This window comes from Barbus barbus (genome assembly GCF_936440315.1).
Source record: "Barbus barbus genome assembly, chromosome: 40".
In the NCBI taxonomy this organism is placed as follows: Eukaryota; Metazoa; Chordata; class Actinopteri; order Cypriniformes; family Cyprinidae; genus Barbus; species Barbus barbus.
In genome coordinates this window covers 7,097,937-7,122,510 of record NC_136718.1, presented here as the reverse complement: position 1 = coordinate 7,122,510, position 24,574 = coordinate 7,097,937, and the positions used below count along the sequence as shown (strand labels likewise).

The 24,574-nt window shown below is 37.5% G+C and overlaps 1 protein-coding gene across 1 annotated transcript; it reads left to right on the top strand.

The window, feature by feature from the left end:
* Positions 1 to 672: 672 nt before the first annotated feature.
* Positions 673 to 24,037, top strand: prpf6 (PRP6 pre-mRNA processing factor 6 homolog). The gene is made up of 21 exons (XM_079400563.1): positions 673 to 893; positions 1,602 to 1,761; positions 1,955 to 2,073; positions 2,157 to 2,235; positions 2,893 to 3,069; positions 3,427 to 3,567; positions 3,654 to 3,748; positions 3,830 to 3,986; positions 10,008 to 10,170; positions 16,221 to 16,339; positions 16,437 to 16,655; positions 16,912 to 17,034; positions 17,506 to 17,627; positions 17,874 to 18,012; positions 18,981 to 19,100; positions 20,973 to 21,149; positions 21,319 to 21,452; positions 22,460 to 22,551; positions 22,638 to 22,752; positions 22,929 to 23,055; positions 23,548 to 24,037. The coding sequence occupies exons 1-21, from the start codon at positions 703 to 705 to the stop codon at positions 23,698 to 23,700; spliced, it is 2,922 nt and encodes a 973-aa protein (XP_079256689.1). The 5' UTR covers positions 673 to 702; the 3' UTR covers positions 23,701 to 24,037.
* Positions 24,038 to 24,574: the final 537 nt, after the last annotated feature.

The following is a 24,574-nucleotide window of genomic DNA, read 5'->3' as shown; positions in this document are numbered from 1 at the left end:
CCCCTCGTCTCCCATTGGTCAGAATAACAGAAAGCCCCGCCCCCAAACTCACCTCATTGGTTAAGCCCATGTCGCAGTAGCGGAGCCAGTGTTTTTACATTTTTCAGGGGAATTAGACTATAAATGGTTAATAGACCTATTTAACTGGTTATCTTTTAACTGTCTCATATTTATCGAGAATAACAGTAAGTATTCAAGTACTTAAATACAAAGCTTTAAGTGCTGTTCTGAAGCCTCTGCTGCCCTCTGTAGATGAAACTCATATTAATGAGGTACTGTCTTCAAATGGCCCAAAGCTTTAGAAATATACTTTTCATGTTAGCCCAAAATATAAATTTTTCTGTTAAAAGGACTAACTCAATCAACAATCCTATGTGTGCAGATCAGGATAGCTAATGGAATTCAATAATAACTTTAAACCAAAAGGAAATCGAGTACATGCTTTATGATAAAAGGTAAGGTTTCAGTCCACCAACATATACAGTATTTTTTTTTTTTTTTGCGTGTTATATCGTCTTGTTTCGGTTATGACAAACATGTAACTCACAACAAAAGCACAAAGAGCAGGTGAATTTAGGTCAAGTTTCCCGTCCTGTGAGGGCGCTATAGGGCAACTACCATGTTTTAAAAGCAGACTTTTATGTAACCGGAAGCGCGTATTTTGTTGTGCCGGAAGTGAAGCGTGTTGTCGGCAGCGCAGCGATGGCGAGCGCTACAGCGAAACAACCCGCGAAAAATGCAAGCAAAGCCGCGTCCGGAGGAACTGGCGGAGCCGCAGGCGGAGCACCGGCGATGCCGCTCGCCTCTCCGCTCATGGGCGGCTTGAATAAGAAGAAGAAGCCGTTTCTCGGCATGCCTGCGCCGCTGGGTTACGTGCCCGGCCTTGGTAGAGGGTGAGAGACCAATACATCCAGCAACATATAGCGCGCTCACTGTCATAATAATTATAATAACAGCTGCATGAAGTTAAGAACGCCGTGTTGTGTATTGTGATGCGTAAATGGTTGTTGTAATGCGTTAAGATGTTATTATAGTAATATGTTATGATACTTTGAGGGGTTTTTTTTATGTTTTAAGATGTCTTGTAATTTACACTACTATGAAACGTTGGAAAAAGTTTCCAAGGCTGCATTTATTTGATAAAAAAAATACAGTAATATTGTGGAATATTTTTACAATTTAAAACAACTGTTTTCTATTTTAATACATATCGAAATGTAATTTATATCTGTGATGCAAAGCTGAATTTTCTGCAGCCATTACTCCAGTTCAAAATTAAAGTCTTTTCAATAATAATAATAATAAGAAATGTTTATTGAGCAGCAAATGATCATATTAGAATGATTTCTGAAGCAAGACTGGAGAAATTCAGCTTTGTATCACAGAAATAAAATGCATTTTAAAGTATATTCAACTAAAGAAATGGTTATTTTAAATTGTATAATATTTCACAATATTACTACTTAATACTGTGCTTTTGATCAAGCAAATGCAGCCTTGGTAAGCATAAGAGGCTTAAAAAAATGGTAACTATTCCAAACTTTTGACCAGTCGTAGTATTTTGTGTTACATACTGAGTTGCAATGTGTTGTGCTCCACAGTGCCACGGGTTTCACCACGCGATCGGATATCGGTCCCGCTCGTGATGCCAATGACCCAGTAGATGATCGGCACGCACCCCCTGGCAAGAGGACGGTGGGCGATCAGATGAAGAAAAACGAAGAAGATGAGGAGGATCTGAATGACACTAACTATGATGAGGTACAGCTGCAGTTCATCATGAATTGTGCTGAGGAGGCTCATGTTGACCTGTTCCCCTGTGTGCTTGCATGCAACAGAATTATGTTTAATAAATATAAGGATTGAAAGGAAAACCACTTCATATTGGTAACTTTGTAAGATATAAAACTTCATATGTACTATTACGCTGAATCTCTTCCTCTGTATCCTCTAGTTCAACGGCTACGCAGGCAGTTTGTTCTCCAGTGGGCCGTATGAGAAAGACGATGAGGAGGCGGATGCCATCTACGCTGCTCTGGATAAGCGCATGGATGAGAGACGCAAAGAAAGAAGGTGAGTGTGAACTTTCTTCTCTCATCTACACTTGCTTGTTTTTATGTAGTGCCTCTTGGCTTATTTTGTTGCTGTATCTGCAGGGAGCTGCGAGAGAAAGAGGAGATAGAGAAATACCGTATGGAGCGGCCTAAAATCCAGCAACAGTTCTCAGACCTGAAGGTTTGTGTGTAACTTGGTGGCCATTGTCCTGCTGAATTTTGATTTGTTTGTCAATGTTTCTCTAGCTACTTTGTCCTACTAATAATATTTGAAATTTTAGTATTACTACATAATGATAAACATTTGGGGTTTAGAGGGTTTTTTTACACTCATATACACTTCGGTTCAAAATTGTGGGCTCAGTAAAATGTATTTTTTTTTAAGAAAATAATCATTTTATTCAGCAAAGACACATTCACTGGTTAAATAGTGAGTTTTCATTTGAACTTTTCATTCATTAAGGAATCCTGGGGGGGAAAAAAAAATCACAATTTCCACAAAAATATGAAGCAGCATAACTGTTTCCAACATTGATAATAATCAGAAATGTTTCTTGTGCAGCAATATTATACTGATTTCTGAAGGATCATGTGACACTGAAGACTGGAGTAATGATGCTGAAAATTCAGCTTTGATCACAGAAATAAATTACATATTGACACATTCACATAGAAAACAATAAAAACAATAATATTGAGTATCATAATTTAAAAGAACTGTGTTTTTGATCAAATACTTGCAGCCTTGGTGAGCAGAAAAGACTTCTTTCAAACTTCGAAATGTTGAACAGTAGTATAGATATCAACAATATCCCTGTTCTATTATTTGTGCCTACAGAGGAAGCTGGCTGAAGTCACAGAAGATGAATGGTTGAGTATTCCTGAGGTTGGTGATGCCAGGAACAAACGTCAGAGGAATCCCCGCCATGAGAAGCTCACACCCGTGCCAGACAGCTTCTTTGCCAAGCACCTCCAGACTGGAGAAAACCACACGTCTGTTGACCCACTGCAAGGGGTGAGTAACGGCCCGTCACCTTTCACAGGTGCATTATTGTCTATAAAGAAAATATGAATCTCATCAGAGCACAACGCATTGCATTAGAGCAGTGATACTCAAATCTGGCTCGTGAGATCCACTTTCCTGCAGAGTTTAGCTCTAACCCTAATCAAACACACCTGAGTATGCTAATCAATGTCTTCAGGATCATTAGAAAATCACAGGTAGGTGAGTTTGATCAGGGTTGGAGCTAAACTCTGTAAATCTCGCGAGCCAAATTTGAGTATTACTGTATTAGAGGATCCATTGCACTTGAAGATTTCATTGCAAAATATGAAACCATGTAATTTCTAATTGAGCCGTTTCCTTTTTCAGCAATTTAGCGGGCTAACAACACCCTTCCCCGGAGGCTTGAACACACCCTACCCAGGAGGCATGACGCCTGAAGCTGGAGAGCTGGACATGAGGAAGATCGGACAGGCCAGAAACACTCTGATGGACATGAGGCTCAGTCAGGTGATGCACCACAGCATTTTAATTGCAAACTGAATCATTTTGAAGAAAGCCAGATGTTTTTACAGTGTCTTTGTTGGTGTCTCCAGGTGTCTGACTCTGTTAGTGGACAGACAGTTGTTGATCCTAAAGGCTATCTCACCGATCTCAACTCCATGATCCCCACACATGGAGGAGACATCAGGTACCAAGTGTTTTACCCTCATGAGCTTTATATCTGGGCTGTCTGAGTTGCATTTTCTAAAGTCATTCTGTGTGTGCGCAGTGATATAAAGAAGGCCCGTCTCCTCTTGAAGTCAGTGAGAGAAACAAACCCTCATCACCCGCCCGCCTGGATTGCTTCTGCCCGTCTGGAGGAGGTGACCGGGAAGCTGCAGGTGGCCAGAAACCTCATCATGAAAGGCACTGAGATGTGTCCCAAGGTGAGGCATAAATGGAGGAAATGATGTACAACTAAATTAAGTCCCTAGTAATAAATCTCCATCTCGTGCATTCAGATGGAGCATCTGAATGCACGAGATGGAGATTTATTGCTAATCACAGAACCAGCTTTACTGATACGATACGCATGACAATCGCATGCAATATATCGTGCAGCCCTAATTTGAATTATCTTAGCAGCGGTTCACTGTTTGTGAACATCCCTACACCACACACTCCGTTGAGAGAGGATGTGTAAATATGTGTGGTCCTCTCAATAACAAAAAAAACCACACACACAACAAAAACAACATGTTAGGAAAGCATCTGATTATAGTAGCCATGTTTCCATCCACCTGTTTTTATGTGCATTTTGGAATATCGCATTAAAAAATGCTAGATTGATGGGGCTGGGTATCGAGTTCGATTCTTTTTAGGCACCGACTGAATTGCCTCGATACCACCGAGTATCGAAAGACGTCTCGTTGTTCGGTACCAGATTTCGATACCTGAGGGGTTAATCTCATCAACGTCGGTGAGCCAGGCTCCAGCACTAGGTGTGAAAGACACTGTGCCACAAATATATTACTATTGTTCAGCAGACAGTACATACTGCTACTACTAGGCTACTATTAAAATTATTAAAACTTAATTTTTTTTAAGTAATGATCACACAATTGTAACAGTAAACCCCATTTGTTTGCCAAAATAAAGTTTGAGTTTCAATAATTTAAAGATAAATTAAATTGTTTATGCCTTCATTCGAAAACCAGATACAGAACACAGAATTTCTGAGGACAAAGAAAACATTTCATAAGGCTGTTTTAAGAATAAATTTGAATAAAATAGTTGTTTTTATGCATTCAAATAATTAGACATACAACACAGAATATAATAACAATAAAATATATGGTGAAAGAAACTAAAACACCCGCTTATGAAAGTGGATAAAGATTTTCAATTTCTTGAAGTCTTTAACAACCTAGAATAAATTAATAGAAATGATGATTCGGTCTGAGCTATGTGTTTTAAAACAAACACACACTAGTGTAAACTGAAAACTATTTGAGCTTTATTAAAACTATTTGCACTGATTTATTGTGTTGGCTATATTTTGTTCCTTTGTGCAGTGGCTCAGGAGATGAGGCTTTGAGTCTGTATACATGTCAACAAGCTGAAAAATAAAACCAACGTTTTTTGAGATAATGTAATCTTGTTAAATCTGATTTCATAAAATTGGTATCGAAAAAAAGTATGGTTCAGAAACCGGTATCACATTCAAGGTATCGATATCGAACATTTTGTAACGATACCCAGCCCTATGGATGGAAACACCAAGATGCGCTTAAAATCTAAAAATGTGCATAAAACCTGCATCACATCTGAAATGTTGTTGTTCCGAAATGCCTGAGCAAGGTCTGTCATCAAAGTATTTCTGTATAATTGTCTTACACGACTGCGTTCCCAAACAGCAGGCATCCACCTCCAAAAGCAATGACTGCATTTATTGTTTCGTCTGCAAAAATTTGAATCTTTGGATGGAAACATAGTGTTGTGGACATGTTTGTACCAGCTCTGCAATTCAGCACATTTATAGCAAGCATCTTTACTGTAAAGACAGTGACGGTGTCACTTTCAATTAGATTTACAACTTCAGTTTCTACTATAAAGCCACTTATCAGTGTGTGCTTGCTTTTACTCGCGTCTGACCTTGATGAACTGAGCAGATGAAGGCGTTTACTACTAGCCAGTGCAAAGTTTTCTAGAAAGTTCATTTTGGTCTGAAATGGATTCCAAGCAAACTTGGTTTTTGCATGATTATGTTTGAATTGACATTTTATTTTGCTCAAAGTAGGTGCAAGAAACCGTGATGAACATTATAATTGGGACTCTGATGGTAAAATGGTTTAAATTTAGGATATGACCCCCTTAAAGTCTTTTTTTTTTTTCTGTGGAACATATTCATTTTAAAGATGTTTTGAGAAGGGTTGGTTAACAAACTGTTTTCTATTTTGACAAAAACGCATTTTTCATCTCGGTTTCATAGAGGATAGAAGGTCATACAGGTTTGGAATGAAATAAGTGTGTGAAAATGATGACAGAGTTTTAGGTTTTGTTTGAACTGTCCCTGTAAAGTAAAACGGAGTCGCTTTACTATGTCCAGTAGGGGGCAGCATGTGTATGAGCCATTGAAATTTTACAGCTGTAGGAATGTTGCCAGTGTTGACGGGTTGTCATAGTGATACATTTACTATCTGCAAAATCCCACTTCCCAAAATGCTATAAATGTGGTTCAAGAACAACATGTCATGGTGAACGAATTAACTCTGGTCTATGTAAGCTGTGCCAGTGGATTTGCCTACTAATGCTGACTTTGGACTCGGAGAGAAAAAACTGGGAATGAAAACACAGCGAGCGGAAACAATGTCAGGCCCTTTAGCTCTTTGTGCACACAGCTTCATTAAGTGTTGGGAAATTTCTGCAGGCTCATTAATCAAAGTTGAGCTTCACAGTTCAGCAGAAGAACAGTGACATGGCAGTGTCTCAAAGCCTAGAGAGCTGCCCACTCAGACAGGATGTTTGGACATGATCCATACATTCAATCATCACACTGTGAAGAACGAAAAAGTTGCCCCGACAGCTGTTTCTATAAATCATTGAGCATTCATTTTTAATAAGTCACCTGCTTATCTTCAGTTTTTCATGTTAACTGTGGAGCAGGGCTCCAGATTGTGACTAAAATACGAAAAAAACTAAAATATTGAGATTAGTGTTTTGTATACATTAGGTTTGTGAGACTTGAATTGATATTAGAATAAATGAGTTATTAATTTAAATTGGTACCTATTGTTATTAAATATTAGTTCAGTAGTATTTATATTATTTGCAATTGTTTAACTTTATAAGAACAACATATTTAACATATAATAAGGTCCAAAACAAAAGATTTTCCAAACAGGCAGAAATATTCTTTCATGGGGCTGGTTTTATCCAGTTTTATTTTTTTTCAAATTCTGTTTTTGTTGGGGGTTTTTTTTCCGTTTGAATTTTTCTAGACTCTGGACTTTTTCTAGACCGTTTCAGTTAGGGATGTAACGGTATGAAAATTTCTCATCACGATTATAGTGACCAAAATTATCACGGTTATCAGTATTATCACGGTATTGTTAAAATGTGCTGGAGATGTTCAAAAAGTACTGACACATAAATCACTTCACCAAGTTTTATACTTAGAAATCAACAAAAAAAAATAAAATTTATTTTTGTTTGCATAATCACTAAAACAATAACATTACCAATGAAGTCTGGATTTTAAATGACAACTTGACTGACACCAGTTTAATAGCATATTATTCAAATAATGTAAATGTTCAAATAAAGCTTTGAAAAAGTAAAACCTCACATTTCAGCCTTTAAATAAAGAAAAGAGTTAAGTCAACATGATAAATGAATGCATTTTATCTGCTCCATAAATAATTCTAGATAACTTATCTGAATTGTATAAATGCGTAGAATCCACATAAGCTTGTTTTTCATCAGCCGGTCAAAATTTACAGCAGGGCATGAGAATTCGGTCCGTTTTTGGCCAGACAGAAACTGCTGCACAGACTGAATTTAAATAAGTCTCTGTAAATTCACTCGCTGACATCAGGTGGTGCTTTCTATGGAAAAGCTGAATTACAGCTGTTTCCCGTGAGCTCCGTGGACAAAGCAGTATTGCGATTAAAAACGCGTCCTTTAGGTATTACATGGAGCGAAGATGAAAACAAAATACCATCGAATCGTTTCTGAAGACAGTCAGAACCTTACTTAATTCTTTAATTTACTTAAAACTCTCCTTTATGCTGGACAGTATTTATTTATCGTGAGTTGTTCAGATCGCGGTAATCGAATACAGTTTTAATGATAATTAAAATATGAAACGATAATACTTACCGTGGAGAATTTTAGCATGATTTATCGTCAAACCGGTAATCATTATATCCCTAGTTTCAATGGTGAAATGTAATTTTTATTCATAAAAAGCTTGTCTAATTAATTGAAATCATGAAAGTTACACAATTTAACAGCAATTTATTAAAAGTTTGACCATTTCAATTAAGGCTCTATGAAATGTTTTATTTTTTTTTCTCAAATTCAGTGAATTGTAATAATCAAAAGCATCTCTAATTAATTGTTTTTTATATAAATGTATTTTATTTATTTTCAGAAATACTGTTTTGTATTTACATTTTCTACTAAATATTCCTTAAATGCTTTAATAATTATTAGTAGTAGTAGTAATACTATCATTACAATAAATAATATATTTGTCACCGTTTCCTCAAGCTAACCAAACTTTTGTTGCGTTGCTGTGAAGACCTTTTAAAGGGTTAGTTCACCCAAAAATGGAAATTAGCCTGTGTTTTACTCACCCTCGAGGCATCCTAGGTGTATATGACTTTCTTCTTTCAGACGAATCCAATCAGAGTTATATTAAAAATTGTCCTGGACCCTCCAAGCCTTACAATGGAGGTAAGCGGGTGTTTTTTGTCAACAGTTCAGAAGACGTAAAATAAAGTGCACGCATCTATAATAAAACGTGCCTCACACGGCTCCGGGGGGTGAATAAAGTAGCGAATCCATACATTTTTGTATTTCAAACTTTCAACACTTTTCTCTCACTTCCGCTGACTATCATATATGTAAGCCGTTCTGGCGGATGACGTATGTGTCACATGCGCGCCTCTGAGATGTGCTAGTCTCACAAGTTTGTTTGCAGGAGCAAAGGAAGCAAAGTTTCCTTACTTTAGCAAAGGAAAACCAGTCTCCTCTTGGCTTATATTGAAATCCTGTGACGTTTTTCTTTGCAAATCCTTGTTTTGTGCTTCTAATTCGTGACCGGTGTTTTGTTTTGTTCTCTGTTTGTGTTCGTCACTAATCACGCAACGCATCCTACGTCATCCGCCGGAAGGACTTCCACGTACCACAGTTAGATGAAGTGAGAGAGAAGTGTTTACTTTGAAATATGGATATTTTTCTTACAAAAACGTATGGATTCGCTACAGGAGGCCTTTATTCACCCCCTGGAGCCGTGTGAGGGACGTTTTATTAAGAATGTACGCACTTTATTTCACGTCTTCTGAACTGTTGACAAAAAACACCCGCTTACCCCCATTGTAAGGCTTGGAGGGTCCAGGACGATTTTTAATATAACTCCGATTGTATTCATCTGAAAGAAAGTCATATACACCTAGGATGCTTTAAGGGTGAGTAAATCACGGGTTAATTTTCATTTTTGGGTGAACTAACCCTTTAAGTTTCTTATTGTGACATGACAATATTTTTCTTAAAAGAAATGGTAAATGCTCATGGAGTGACTCTCAGAGCAGTTCTAGAGATGATGTTTGTGTTCATGCTCGTATATTGAGGGGCAGAGGCTGAAAATGCCACGAGCGTCACGCACACTTCAGTATGTGTGTAGTAAACGAAACCGCGCATCTGTGCCATTCATTCACACAGAGTCAAGTAGAAACATGCGGGATTCATAGTTACTCTTTTTGCAGCTTAATATTCACAGACACCAGACCATATCGTGTTTTCTGTTCTGTATAACTGTTCTGTATAACTTTTTTGTATAACCATAACTGTTCTGACCTACTTTTGCTTTAATTTTCCAAAATTTGGCAATTTCTGTGACATACTGCATTATACAGGAAATTCCCTTTCTGACTGGATTCCGTGATTTCGTCCACATTTTACGCGTCGCGGAAATCATAGTGCCCTACTTACAAAACTGAGATGTTTATACAGCAAATGCAACAACAAAACTGTTTAATATATAATAAAATGTTTTATAACTTCATGAATGGTCATCTTTATTAAGCAATTCTGAAACTAAATAGATTTTTTGGCTTCCTTGTCATTTTTGTTTTTCTTGAGCCCTGATGAAGATGCTATCTGTTCTGTGTAACTGCATCTTAACACAGTGTTTATTTGTCTTATCTTCATAGTCTGTGTGTGTGTGTGTTTTGTCTGTTCAGAGTGAGGATGTTTGGCTAGAAGCCGCCCGGCTGCAGCCTGGAGACACGGCGAAGGCAGTAGTTGCCCAGGCGGTGCGTCACCTCCCTCAGTCGGTGCGCATCTATATCAGAGCTGCAGAGCTAGAGACGGACATCAGGGCCAAGAAACGAGTGCTCAGGAAAGGTCAGTGACTCACTGTCTCTTTATCTGTCTGTCTCTCTTCCTCCAATCCTCTTTAGGTTTCTCTTTCCACTGTCACCTGCTTTGTTCTGCCTGCATACCTGTGTGACAGAGACAGATGAATTGTTAGTTATGTATGAAAACTCTATCAGTCTCAGCTTGTTAAAACGTCCCGAATCTCCCCCTTGTAATAAAATATCTCTTTAAACAGGCTGACGGTTCCACTTCATCAATGTCTCTACCTTGATTAGCTTGTTAACTCTATAAAGTAATGTGCTGTAAGTGGAGTAATTAGTTTGTCATTAAAAATCTGGTGCACTATGTAAATTTAGTACTAGTTTGATTATAATTAATGAGGTGAATTGTATGAAGTTTTTGCACAGCTGTGGTTTTTGCATTTTCTGGGGAACCTTTGAGTGCTTGCCCATTGAAATTGGTCATTCATGTGATTTGTGACCCTGGACCACAAAACCAGTCATAAGGGTCAAGCTGAATAAATACAAATCTGGAATCTGAGGGTGCAAAAAAAAATCTAAATATTGAGAAAATCGCCTTTAAAGTTGTCCAAATGAAGTTCTTAGCAATGCATATTGCTAATCAAAAATTTGTTTTGATATATTTACTGTAGGAAATTTACAAAATATCTTCATGGAACATGATCTTTACTTGATGTCCTAAGTAATTTTGGCATAAAAGACAAAACAATAATTTTGACCCATACAATGTATTTTTGGCTATTGCTACAAATATACCCCAGCGACTTAAAGGGTTAGTTCACCCAAAAATGAAAACTGTGTCATTTACTCACCCTCAAGTAGTTCCAAACCTGTATGAATATCTTTGTTCTGCTGAACACAAAGGAAGATATTCTGAAGAATGTGGGAAACAGAGCAGTTCTGGGGCACCATTGACTTCCATAGTATTTTTCAATGGTGCCCCAAAACATCCTTGTTACAAACTTTCTTCAAAATATCTTCCTTTGTGTTCGGCAGAACAAAGACATTCATACATGTTTGGATCTACTTGAGGGTGAGTAAATGATGACACAATTTTCATATGATGCCTAATATTAGTGTTTATAAGCGCAGCTCTGCTTTATGTGCATTATTTGTATTTTTTGTATATGTTACTATTTCTGCTTGTCCATAAGCACCATCTACTGTCAGAGTGAATTTGCTTTATTAAGCCAGTCTGCAGTTTTTGTTCAGGCCAATTATTATAACATGCATAATCATTTATTAGGCTGAAATTTGTGGTTTATCGTTTTATACAACTTTTTCATTTATTATTTGAACTTAGTTGTTTAAATCTTAGTTTTTACAGGTTAGGATGTTACCATAGATATTGGTGTTGTTTCAAAGCAGCGTTGCTTTTCTATTGTAAACATGCACAAGATCTTTGACAGTTGTGCACAAGTGGTTTTTGCAGCATCTTGTGCATCAGCACTGCATGTTTAGAACTTGTAAAACATGTAAAATGTCAAATACACTACCAAAAGGTTTTAAACAGTACGATTTTTCATGTTTTTTTTTAAAGAAGTCTCTTCTGCTCACCAAAAGTACATTTCAGTACAGCAAAAACAGTAAATTTTGAAATATTTTTACTATTTAAAATAGCTGTTTTCTATTTAAATATATTTTAAAATGTCATTTATTCCTGTGATTTCAAAGCTGATTTTTTTTTAGCATCATTAATCCAGTCACATGATCCTTCAGAAATCATTCTAATATTTCGATTTGCTGCTCAAACACATTTATTATTATTATGTTGAAAACAGCGGAGTATAATTTTTTTTTTTCAGGTTTCTTTTATGAATAGAAAGTTCATAAGAAACAGTATTTATCTGAAATAGAAATCTTTTGTAACATTTAAATGTCTATCATCATCAGTTCAAAGCAGCCTTGCTAAATGAAATGATCAATTTCTATAATTTCCTTCCCATATATACAGGTCCTTTTCAGAAAATTAGCATATTGTGATAAAGTTCATTATTTTCTGTAATGTACTGATAAACATTAGACTTTCATATATTTTAGATTCATTACAACACAACTGAAGTAGTTCAAGCCTTTTATTGTTTTAATATTGATGATTTTGGCATACAGCTCATGAAAACCCAAAATTCCTATCTCAAAAAATTAGCATATTTCATCCGACCAATAAAAGAAAAGTGTTTTTAATACAAAAAAAAAGTCAACCTTCAAATAATTATGTTCAGTTATGCACTCAATACTTGGTCGGGAATCCTTTTGCAGAAATGACTGCTTCAATGCGGCGTGGCATGGAGGCAATCAGCCTGTGGCACTGCTGAGGTGTTATGGAGGCCCAGGATGCTTCGATAGCGGCCTTAAGCTCATCCAGAGTGTTGGGTCTTGCGTCTCTCAACTTTCTCTTCACAATATCCCACAGATTCTCTATGGGGTTCAGGTCAGGAGAGTTGGCAGGCCAATTGAGCACAGTAATACCATGGTCAGTAAACCATTTACCAGTGGTTTTGGCACTGTGAGCAGGTGCCAGGTCGTGCTGAAAAATGAAATCTTCATCTCCATAAAGCTTTTCAGCAGATGGAGGCATGAAGTGCTCCAAAATCTCCTGATAGCTAGCTGCATTGACCCTGCCCTTGATAAAACACAGTGGACCAACACCAGCATCACTGACTGTGGGTACTTGACACTGGACTTCAGGCATTTTGGCATTTCCCTCTCCCCAGTCTTCCTCCAGACTCTGGCACCTTGATTTCCGAATGACATGCAAAATTTGCTTTCATCCGAAAAAAGTACTTTGGACCACTGAGCAACAGTCCAGTGCTGCTTCTCTGTAGCCCAGGTCAGGCGCTTCTGCCGCTGTTTCTGGTTCAAAAGTGGCTTGACCTGGGGAATGCGGCACCTGTAGCCCATTTCCTGCACACGCCTGTACACGGTGGCTCTTTATGTTTCTACTCCAGACTCAGTCCACTGCTTCCGCAGGTCCCCCAAGGTCTGGAATCGGTCCTTCTCCACAATCTTCCTCAGGGTCCGGTCACCTCTTCTCGTTGTGCTGCGTTTTCTGCCACACTTTTTCCTTCCCACAGACTTCCCACTGAGGTGCCTTGATACAGCACTCTGGGAACAGCCTATTCGTTCAGAAATTTCTTTCTGTGTCTTACCCTCTTGCTTGAGGGTGTCAATGATGGCCTTCTGGACAGCAGTCAGGTCGGCAGTCTTACCCATGATTGCGGTTTTGAGTAATGAACCAGGCTGGGAGTTTTTAAAAGCCTCAGGAATCTTTTGCAGGTGTTTAGAGTTAATTAGTTGATTCAGATGATTAGGTTAATAGCTCGTTTAGAGAACCTTTTCATGATATGCTAATTGTTTGAGATAGGAATTTTGGGTTTTCATGAGCTGTATGCCAAAATCATCAATATTAAAACAATAAAAGGCTTGAACTACTTCAGTTGTGTTGTAATGAATCTAAAATATATGAAAGTCTAATGTTTATCAGTACATTACAGACAATAATGAACTTTATCACAATATGCTAATTTTTTGAAAAGGACCTGTATAATGTATATGTAATCAAATTACAGTTACATTCCAAAAATTGTTTTAGATTACCAAAGTGATTACGTTTAAATATTAAATGAAGATATTACATTAAAATTCAGTGAACAGTTTGGGGATTTTATCCAATAAGGCAACCGATTCTCCGTTGAAAAAAAAAAAAAAAAAAGCAGTTAATTTAGCAACTCGTAGTGAGAGTGCATACGACGACACAACAGAAAGTCACTCGCATAATGCATTTCTCTCGTGGAAATACAAAGACTATTTTATAATCTGAAAAAAGGACGTACATCTCAGTGCCGTATAATGCCTACCTGCAACAAAACTTCTATCAGCATCGAAGAATACAAGTTAATCTTAAAAAGCATCTTGAAAGTTTTTATCCAGTAACTCGTTTTTCTTTTTTCTCATATTTTGAGTGTTGTATGGTTATTACGTTTAATATTTCTAAGAATTTAATTGACAAATGACACCGAATTCTCCTATAATTCACACTTTGCATTCGGTCAACAAATCCATACGAATCATGCATGAAATAAGTTTATAAAGTGAAATGATAGCTTTGTGTGCTTTACAGATGAACTTGAAGTCTTTATTCATTCGAAATGTTCAAGAACAGATCATCTTTGGCGCGGTAATGCGAGTTCATGATTCGATTCGTGAACATGATTATTTCGAATCAATCTTTTAAATGAATAATTTCTTTTGTTTACTGTAACGAAACCAGTGTGAATGGTTCACATTAAACTGGATAGATCTGGGGAATGTTTCCCAAAAGCATTGTTGGCGAACTCTGGTTGTTAAATTAAATTAAATAATTAATAAAAACAACACATCAAGTTAATATGTTCCTTTGTGTTACATAGCTTAAGTAATTCAAAGCATTCTAAAGTATTTACTCAGGTTTAGTAACTTAATCTAATCTAACGAAATACATTACTGATTATTTTTTAAAGCATGTATTTTGTAACCTTCCCAGCCACACTGCCCTTCAAAAGTTTGGAAACACCCCTGGCAAAGTGTGGTTTTGGACAATATCAGCATAAATCCTTATAATGTTTTGTGCAAATACATTAAAGTAACTTGACATTGTCATTCAGTACGTTTACATGGACATCAATACTCTGATTTTAATACGATTAAGACAATATTCTAGTTAAGACTCTACCATGTAAACAGATTTTTGATTACCTTAATCCGGCTAAAGTCATAATTGAAGTAAATACAAATCGAATTAAGACGTGGAGTATTCCAATTTTAGTCACATTATCGAAGTGCAGTATAGACATGTAGGCTACACACCTTAATCAAACTATTACTGTCGTGTAGGACTTTTCGCCGCATTTTGCGACAGGATACACACACGGCAGTGGTAAACCATTTGACGGCAAATAAAAGAGCTTCAACACCACCATTGTCTGTATGAACGTACAAATAATTAACTGCACTTGAAGCTTTCATAAAATTAAAAATGAAACACCCAAAACTGTATTTGATAACAAGAATCAAATGTCTGATAACAAGAAGCGCTTTGTGTTAAACATAGTTAAATTTGAAAATTGTTTTTATTGTTCGAATAATAATTACAGACCGAATATTCGAATGTTCGATTATTCGTGCACACCCCTACTGGTTACTGGTTTAAACTTGGCCCAGGTTTTTAAAAGATTTTTGGGTCAGCACGCCTTAATACTGTAGCTTCAACAATTGATTGCCAATTCAAAGTCAATGTTTGAATAAACTGACAGCTCGGATGCCCAGATTATGCAGAGCTGTTGATGAATCGAACATTTAAGTTTTTCTATGTATAAACTGTTTATGAAATAAAATTAGTTTTCATAGTTTGTTGTCCCTTATCAGTGCAAAATTATCACAAATTAAAAAGGATATCACCAAAATATCACCATCATAAAGAAATCTCACTTAAAAAATATTCATTATTTACAAATAAAAACCTAAGTTTGTTATCTTTTAGCACTATTTACAATTTTTATGATCTTTTATAAGCACACTTGTAATATTTTATAATTTCTATTTTTTAGGGGGTAGAAAAGAAGTGAAACTGTTTTGGTCGAATATTAATATTGGAACTTTTTTCATTAACCAAATCAAAGTTATGTGGTGCAACCAACATGCAGAGTAAAAAAGCTAAAACGGTAAATGATGTCATGCAGCGGACCTCTTCAGACCCCCTTGAGTCAATTAGTCTCTTAAAATATCAGATAACCTGAACTTTTTATAACAGGTTAGTTCTGATTGACTTTTTACATTTGTGAAAAAGGGTTGGTATTTAGAGAGATCCCAAATAATCCCAAATAGGAGCAATGTGATGCTTGCTAGAGCTGATAAAATGTAAAAACTGTAACTTGAATGCAATGTAAGTCGCTTTGGATAAAAGCGTCTGCTAAATGCATAAATGTAAATGCTAATTTTTGTTTAATCATTACATAACTCGTGTCTGTATGCTTCCCCCCCCCCCCCCCCCCCCCCCCCGATATCTACATGTCTCCACAGCTCTGGAGAATGTGTCAAAGTCAGTGCGTTTGTGGAAGATAGCTGTTGAGCTGGAGGAGCCAGAGGACGCAAGGATCATGTTGAGCAGAGCAGTCGAGTGCTGTCCTACCAGTGTTGAGGTACACACACAAACGGTCTTAATCAGCCAAAACTCATAAACCTCTTTATGGCCCATAAATCAGACTGCTCTAACAGTGTTGTCCTTCTCTTCCGTAGCTTTGGCTTGCTTTGGCCCGATTGGAAACCTATGAGAATGCCCGTCGTGTTCTGAACAAGGCTCGTGAAAACATTCCCACTGACCGTCATATCTGGATCACAGCTGCCAAGCTGGAGGAGGCCAACGGCAACACACAGATGGTGGAGAAGATCATCGACAGAGCCATCACCTCCCTGAGGGCCAACGGCGTGGAGATCAACCGCGAACAATGGATTCAGGTCTGTATTTCATGTTTAAGAGTTCAGATAGCTCAGTGACATGCTTTACTAAATACCCGTTTTTAAATTATTAAAAAAAAATTCAATTAGTGTTATTAGTAGAGGACTTTTGGTTCCAAAAAATTTAAAATGCATACATGCAAAGACCGATTCCAATATGGACTGGGTTAGGTTTCTCAGTTAAGTTGCATTGATAAATATATGAGAACCTATATTATATCCGGGAATGTTCATTCAAAGCTGATGTCTGTCTCAGGATGCAGAGGAGTGTGATAAGGCTGGAAGCGTGGTCACATGTCAGGCTGTGATCAGAGCTGTGATTGGGATTGGCATTGAAGAGGAGGACTGCAAACACACATGGATGGAGGATGCAGACAGTGTAAACATCCTCTCACCTTTATGCACCCACATTCTGTTTTCATTCAGCAACGCATGTTTGCTTATTACAGACTATCAATGTAATTATGATAACAATTCATATCAGAAGATTTAAAGGGATAGTTCACCCAAAAATGAAAATGCACAAATGCCTTTCTTCTGTTAAACACAAAAAAATATATATTTTGAAGAATGGTGACCAGACAGTTGCAACTGCTTGTATCACAACATTCAAAATATAATCTTTTGTGTTCAGCAGAAGAAAGAAATGCACAGGTTTGGAACATTTTCATTTGATTGTCTCTTGAAATGGTTTATGCGACTATTTTTTGGCCTCACTAAAGCCGTTAAGTACATAGTCTTGTACCTTTTGTCGTCTTGTCTGATTTTCAAATACTTTCAAAAAGTGGACAAGCACTAATGCACACTATAACCATGACATCTGATGCTGATTGGCTGTGTTTTGTTGTAGTGTGTGGCTCATGGAGCTCTGGAGTGTGCTCGGGCCATCTACGCTCATGCGCTGCAGGTCTTCCCCAGCAAGAAGAGCGTCTGGCTGAGGGCCGCTTACTTTGAGAAGAACCACGGTACACGGTGGGAAATACTCACTGGCTCTCTAGACACAGCTGAACAGAATTTAAGTCTGCATTTACTGGCTGGAGGCAGGAATGCAATGCTGCTATTTGAGTTTGCTCATTTAAATTAGTTCTAGATCACTACACTTGCCATTATTGAAGCCTTCCTGAAACCAGTTTCCTTTAGAGGCGCCCTCATATATTTAGACACTGTTATATAATCTATTCCACAATTATTGACATTATTTTAATCTCTCTCTCTCAGAGAGTCGTTGGAGGCTCTGTTACAGAGGGCTGTGGCTCATTGTCCTAAGGCTGAGGTGTTATGGCTAATGGGTGCTAAATCGAAATGGTTAGCGGGTGACGTTCCAGCAGCCAGAAGTATCCTGGCTTTGGCTTTCCAGGTGAGTGCCGCTCCATGTCAGCTCTTCAAGCCCATGACTGTATTATTAGTGGCAAGCATCATTATTGATAACACCATAGCATTGTAATGGTGAAGCAACAGCACAAGATATACTTCTTTGTGCTGAATATTTACAAAAGTGATTCAGAAAAGACCTGTGAAGCATGGTGTTAGGCTTTATACTTCACTCTCTTTTATTTATTTTATATGCACTTTTAATAGACTGTTAATTGATATATTACTGTTCAAAAGTTTAGGGTTGGTAAGATTTTTAAAATGTTTTAAAAGAAATCTCTTATGCTCATCGAGGCTGCATTTATTTAATAAAAAATATTGTAAGTGCAGTAAAATTGTGAAATATTATTAAAATTTAAAATGACTTTTCTAGTTTGGTATCACTTAAAATGTAAATTATTTCTGTGATGCAAAGCATAATTTTGACCATCGTTACTCCAGTCTTCAGCGTCAAATATGCTCATTTGCTGCTCTAGGAATATTTCTGATTATCTTATGTTTTTGTGGAAACCGTGCATATATTCACATTTATTTAATGCATAGAATGTTTGAAAGAACAGAATTAATTTAAAATGGAGATATTTTCTAACGGCTTAAGTCATTGCTGTCTCTATTGAAAAATGTAATGCATCATAACTGAATATTCATTTAAAATATGTATATGTAGATAAATAGATTCTGTTCAAATTCATTTTGATTCCCTCACAATTAGGTGTGAAAAACAACAAAAACTGTTGATTCAGTGTTGGTTTAGTCATAACATTGCCATAACTGAAAGAACACCAAACATGCAAGAATTGTACGCAAAACGTCAAATTAAAGAAGCAGAACTCTAAACTGCATATCAGCGCTTATTTCCTGAAACTAATCAGCTTTTACTGTATCTAAGTTTTTTCTGGGACGATGGCCAGTAAAAACTCATCCCGCCTCTTTCTGTCTTTCTCTTTGTGTTAGGCTAACCCCAACAGCGAGGAGATCTGGCTGGCTGCCGTGAAGCTGGAATCGGAGAATAACGAGTACGAGAGAGCACGCAGGCTGCTGGCCAAGGCCCGCAGCAGCGCCCCCACCGCCAGGGTGAGCGGCCCTTGAGTGTCAAATAGATGTAACCGCTGCTGTGTCATACTGGGGACACCCGTCTGCCGGGAATGCATTGTTTCCGTTCTGCATGTTATGATTTCTCTTGTTTTGATTGCCAGAGATAAGTGAATAGATTAGTAGATGAGGGGTGAGTCACCCTGTAGAAGTGCTTGTGCAACAGGGTGTTGAATATGACACGAGTGGGAAGACGATTTACGAAGGCATGGCTAGTGAAAGTCCTTTGCCCATTTTGCATGTATGCATATCAGATTTGTGCATGAAAACTAGGTTATGCAAGATGAGGTTGAACTAATAATCCTATTAATATTTCATCTAAAAAGTGGCCCACTGATGAATTGGACCACATTAGGGGCCATGTCATATCAAGGGTTAAGTTGTATGATCACTGAATGTGATTCATTTTCATTTCAGTTAAATTAGAAAAAACTATTTGCTTAAGCACACTCCGGTTGCTCTACAAAACATAATTATATTAAACCATCAAGGAAGAAGGTTTAATATTCAGAAACGTTGTGTAACTGTATTTGAAAGATAATTTTTCCGCTGATTCAGTTTACCCCAAAGCATCGGACACTTTTCCACACAACTACTGTTTTAATATGATGCTTAATTTAGTAATTCATAAGGTAATTATAGTATAATTAAGATACTACTACATTTTCTAAATATATATTTTAAGTCTATAATTTCGTAATTAAAAATGTATTAAAGTTATTACAAAAAGCTTAATTTAATACTCTTTTGAAGTTGAATTCATTTTAATTTTTTGTTTTCATTTTAGTTATAGTAGTCCATATCATTTTATTAGTGTTTACTTCAGTTTTAGTTCTTTTAATACAAGTTAAACTAAATGAGAAATGTTCCCCTTGAAACTTGATGAAATAAGTTTACATTTTTAAAATCAATCACTTAATGTTTGACTTAAAGTAAGAAAAATGTTTTTCTGTTAAATATAACAATCACTGATATTTATATAATTTATTTTCATTTAAAAATAATAATTATTATATTTAATAATAATCATATAATTTGCTTTGACATGAAATACATTCAACCCTTCTTAAAAATGTACATGTTTTATAATACACAACTGTCGTATATGATTTCTAAATCTATTATCATTTATTAAGGTTATTTTGCCCCACACGCCCATAAAGAAACCAAAATCTGTTTTAGACTTTGCGTATAAAGTTAAGCAGTGAGATGTGACTTTAACTTGTCCTTAAAAAACCTGACATTGCATCAGAGAATGAACATATCTGTCTGGCATTGAGACCGATGCACCTGCCTCCTGCACCAAACGTTGATTGCAAAAACTGTTTTATGAACATTTGTGAATTCAGGTGGTGAATTTTGCACAAATGTTGGCACAGAATTGTAGTCGGGGATTGTCAAATGAGGTCTGTAAGTGGATGGTAACCTCAACAGATTTTCTTGCTCTTTACCCTATAGAGGAGCGTGGGATTTTTGGGAGTAAATTGTGCAGATGGAGGGTGTTAGAATGGCCTCTTGCCTGGGCTTGTTTAACTCTTGGCTCCAGGAAAGAGTGTCAGCATCTAGACAAATATCACAGGATCAAATGTACCTCAAGCATTTGGCAGGATTCCTCATAAGTGATAATGTTATAAAAAAAAATACACACAATTATGTTTTTCCTGCATCTATGGAAACTAGCCATGTGAGCTTCATACGGGAAAGGGATTATGAAAATCTCCCTGGCTGTTTGTTTGCACTTGAGGACACCTTTTTGCATTTTACACATCCTTAATAATCATGTTCAAGAGGCTTTAAAGGCTGTTAAAAGTTTTAAATGAGTTGTCATAACTGTTTTCTGTGTGCCGTTCGCAGGTGTTTATGAAGTCTGTGAGGCTGGAGTGGGTGCTGGGGAATATTGACGCGGCACATGAGCTGTGTACGGAGGCCCTGAGGCACTATGAGGATTTCCCCAAGCTTTGGATGATGAGAGGACAGATCGAGGAGCAGTCAGAGAACATCGATAAAGCACGAGAGGCCTACAACCAGGGAGTACGTTTATGGGCCCTAGAGAAGATGCCTTACTATAATTGAACATTTTAGTGTGGACAGTTTTTCTTTTTGTGAAAAATAACCTAATTCTGTATTATTTTTTGGAACTAATATTTTTCAATGGATAATAGTGTTTCTCTAATGCCTCCTCTCTGCTGTGTCCGTTCAGCTGAAGAAGTGCCCTCATTCCATGTCATTATGGATCCTTCTGTCTCGGCTGGAAGAGAGAGTCGGGCAGCTCACGCGCGCTCGAGCCATCTTAGAGAAGTCTCGCCTCAAGAATCCACAAACTCCTGAGATTTGGTAAGAAACAACGCCAAATTCAGTGTTGTTATTGGTAACCAAAACTAAAGCCATTTAGCTGTAATTTGAAATCAGCAACTAAGTACTCAACCTAACTGCAATAAAATAAAGCTACATTTCAAAAGCTAATAAAAATAATAAAAGCATGTAATGAAATTACTCAAATTAAAACTGAAAATATCAAATTAAACCCCCATTCATACAGAAGCGCGCGTGAGGCTTGCAGTGATATTAACGTCTGCCGCCTCACTAAATGAAGACATAAATGCACAAACAACATCTCCAGAACTGCTCTGAAAGTCACTTCATGAGCATTTGACAGTTTCATTTGAGTAAAACTATCCTCATATCATATACACACAGAAATGTAAAGGTATTCACGGCAACCCATCAAAATAAAAGTTCGGGTTTTAATTGTAGACATTGCGGCAGAAATATATTCCTATTGTTGAGTAGAATGTACGTAATAGCCTACTAAAATAATTAAAACCTTATTTTTAAGGAATAATCATAATGTCTTCAATGTTTGAATTGTAATAATAAACCCCCTTTATTTTTCCAAAAAATAAGATTTGTTTCATTTTCATTAATTAAAAGATAAATTAAATGAATGTTTTTCTGCCGGAAAAAAACAGAAATTGAAATTGTGTTTTTTGGCATTATGCTTTGGCACAGTATCTGTCAAACGAACTAAAACCGAAAGCACAATATGGCTTAATCCCTTCATCAAATATGTTTTCGTTGCACGTTTCAAAGCAAAGCGCATACTTCGTTCATGCGATCAGCTCATGATCCGGTGTTTTCCGCGCCTCCAAACAACTCCATTCGCTGTGCTGAGTTTAGTGTGCGTTTGGGAACAAAATTTTGTTTTATTCTAACAACCTTGGCATGAACAACAACCTCGGCATGAACATGGATCCATCCAAGACTTAATGACAGAACTACATTGCGTTGAAGAGTACATGCATTAATTACTTTAAATGCAATAATCTCAATTTCTCTGGCAGGCTGGAGTCTGTTCGACTTGAATACAGAGCGGGATTGAAAAACATCTCCAACACGCTCATGGCCAAAGCCCTTCAGGAGTGTCCTAACTCTGGTAAGCAACACTTTCTTCAAACCTGAACAGATCCGTCAGGAGCCTCTGCACATTTTCACACCTAAACACTCACTTCTTCCTGTTAGGCATTCTGTGGGCTGAAGCCGTGTTTTTGGAGGCCAGACCTCAGCGAAAGACCAAGAGTGTTGATGCTCTGAAGAAGTGTGAACATGATCCTCATGTACTTCTGGCAGTTGCCAAGTAAGACTCCTGACCGGCTCTTGCCAAACTTTTCCCTACTCTAAGTTCCAGTTTACCCACCCACATTCCTCTTTTTTTGCTCTTTTTTTTTTTTTTGGCTTTTTTTTTTTTGGCTTGTTTGGCAAGAACAGTCGGAACTGTTTAGTTACATTTATATGTGTTTGTGTGTCCTGCAGATTGTTTTGGAGCGAGAGGAAGATAACAAAGGCACGAGAGTGGTTTCTGCGGACGGTAAAGATTGAACCAGACTTGGGCGACACCTGGGCATTCTTCTACAAGTTTGAGCTTCAGCACGGCACAGAAGTAAGACGTTTTACTTCTTCTCAGATTTTGCTGTTGTTATGCAATAAGTTAACTAGCGTAGGCAGACACTTAAAGGATTAGTTCACCCAAAAATGAAAATTAGCCTGTGTTTTACTCACCCTTGAGGCATCCTAGGTGTATATGACCTTCTTTCAGACGAATCCAAACGGAGTTATATTAAAACTTATCCTGGCTATTCCAAGCGTTATCATTGCAGTGGGGGTGGGTGTTTCTCTTTAACAGTCTAAAACACAAAAAAAGTGCGAGCATCCATAATAAAATGTGCCTCACACGGCTCCCGGGGGTGAATAAAGTCCTCCTGTAGCGAATCCATACATTTTCATTAGAAAAATATCCAGATTTCATCATGTCATTTCAATGACTTTATTTTGTGAAAGGCAAAAGGAGATATGATATGAAGGATGTCCTGCTTGCTGTTTTCCATCCTCGTTGAATCTCATCTCCTTACTCTGGTGTTGTTCTGTCCCTCAGGAGCAGCAGCATGAGGTGAAGAAGCGCTGTGAGAACGCAGAGCCACGGCACGGGGAGCTGTGGTGCGCTGAATCCAAACACGTTCTCAACTGGCAGAAGAACATCGGAGAGATCCTAGTCCTCGTGGCTTCAAAGATCAAAAACACTTTCTGAACTGTGGGACTAATAGCAGATTCACAAATCTGAGCATGTTTGGTTTAGCAAATACGTTGTTTTTAGCGAATCTGTGGACAAGATTGGTTTTGCTTTGTTTTTTCTACAGCCGTTTTTTTTTTCCACTTTTAGGGTGTTTGCCCCTCTGGAATGTGATGATTCAGGGATGTTTTCATTACACATGCTGTTATGTTCAGGGTGTTGTAAAGTCTAGTCACACCCAGAGATATGAGTCCATTTTGAACATTAATATCTGATACGCACTTACTCTGCTTCTCATTATGCTAATGTGTAAATGTGCTGCTTATCAGAAAATAAATGAAGTCCAGTCTGTTTCAGATGTCAGTGCTTCTGTTCTGGTGGCTGGGTATTTCTCAGTCGCTTTTAAGCTACATCCACCAGTCATTCAGCCTGTTCTGAACGTAATTTTTCTATCTGCACGGCCCCATGTTGCAAGGATCTGTACACAATTCCTGGAAGCTGAAAACATCCCAGTTCTTGCATGGCCAGCATACTCACCGGACATGTCACCCATTGAGCATGTTTGGGATGCTCTGGATCGGTGTGTACGACAGCGTGTTCCAGTTCCTGCCAATATCTATTTTAGAGTGATCTTTTATTGTGGCCATCCTAAGGCACACCTGTGCAATAATCATGCTGTCTAATCAGCATCTTGATATGCACACCTGTGAGGTGGATGGATTATCTCGGCAAAGAAGTGCTCACTAACACAGATTTAGACAGATTTGTGAACAATATTTGAGAGAAAAAGGTCTTGTGTGTACACAGAAAAAGTCTTAGATCTTTGAGTTCAGATCATGAAAAATGGGGGCAAAAACATGTGTGTTGCATTTATAATTTTGTTCAGTGTAAT

Excerpts from the sequence above, each read along its gene's own strand:
- prpf6 (XM_079400563.1), top strand. The coding sequence starts at position 703 with ATGGCGAGCGCTACAGCGAAACAACCCGCGAAAAATGCAAGCAAAGCC. Across the intron at positions 2,074-2,156 it reads GAGAGACGCAAAGAAAGAAG|GGAGCTGCGAGAGAAAGAGG; the intron begins GTGAGTGTGAAC and ends CTGTATCTGCAG. Across the intron at positions 3,568-3,653 it reads TGGACATGAGGCTCAGTCAG|GTGTCTGACTCTGTTAGTGG; the intron begins GTGATGCACCAC and ends TGGTGTCTCCAG.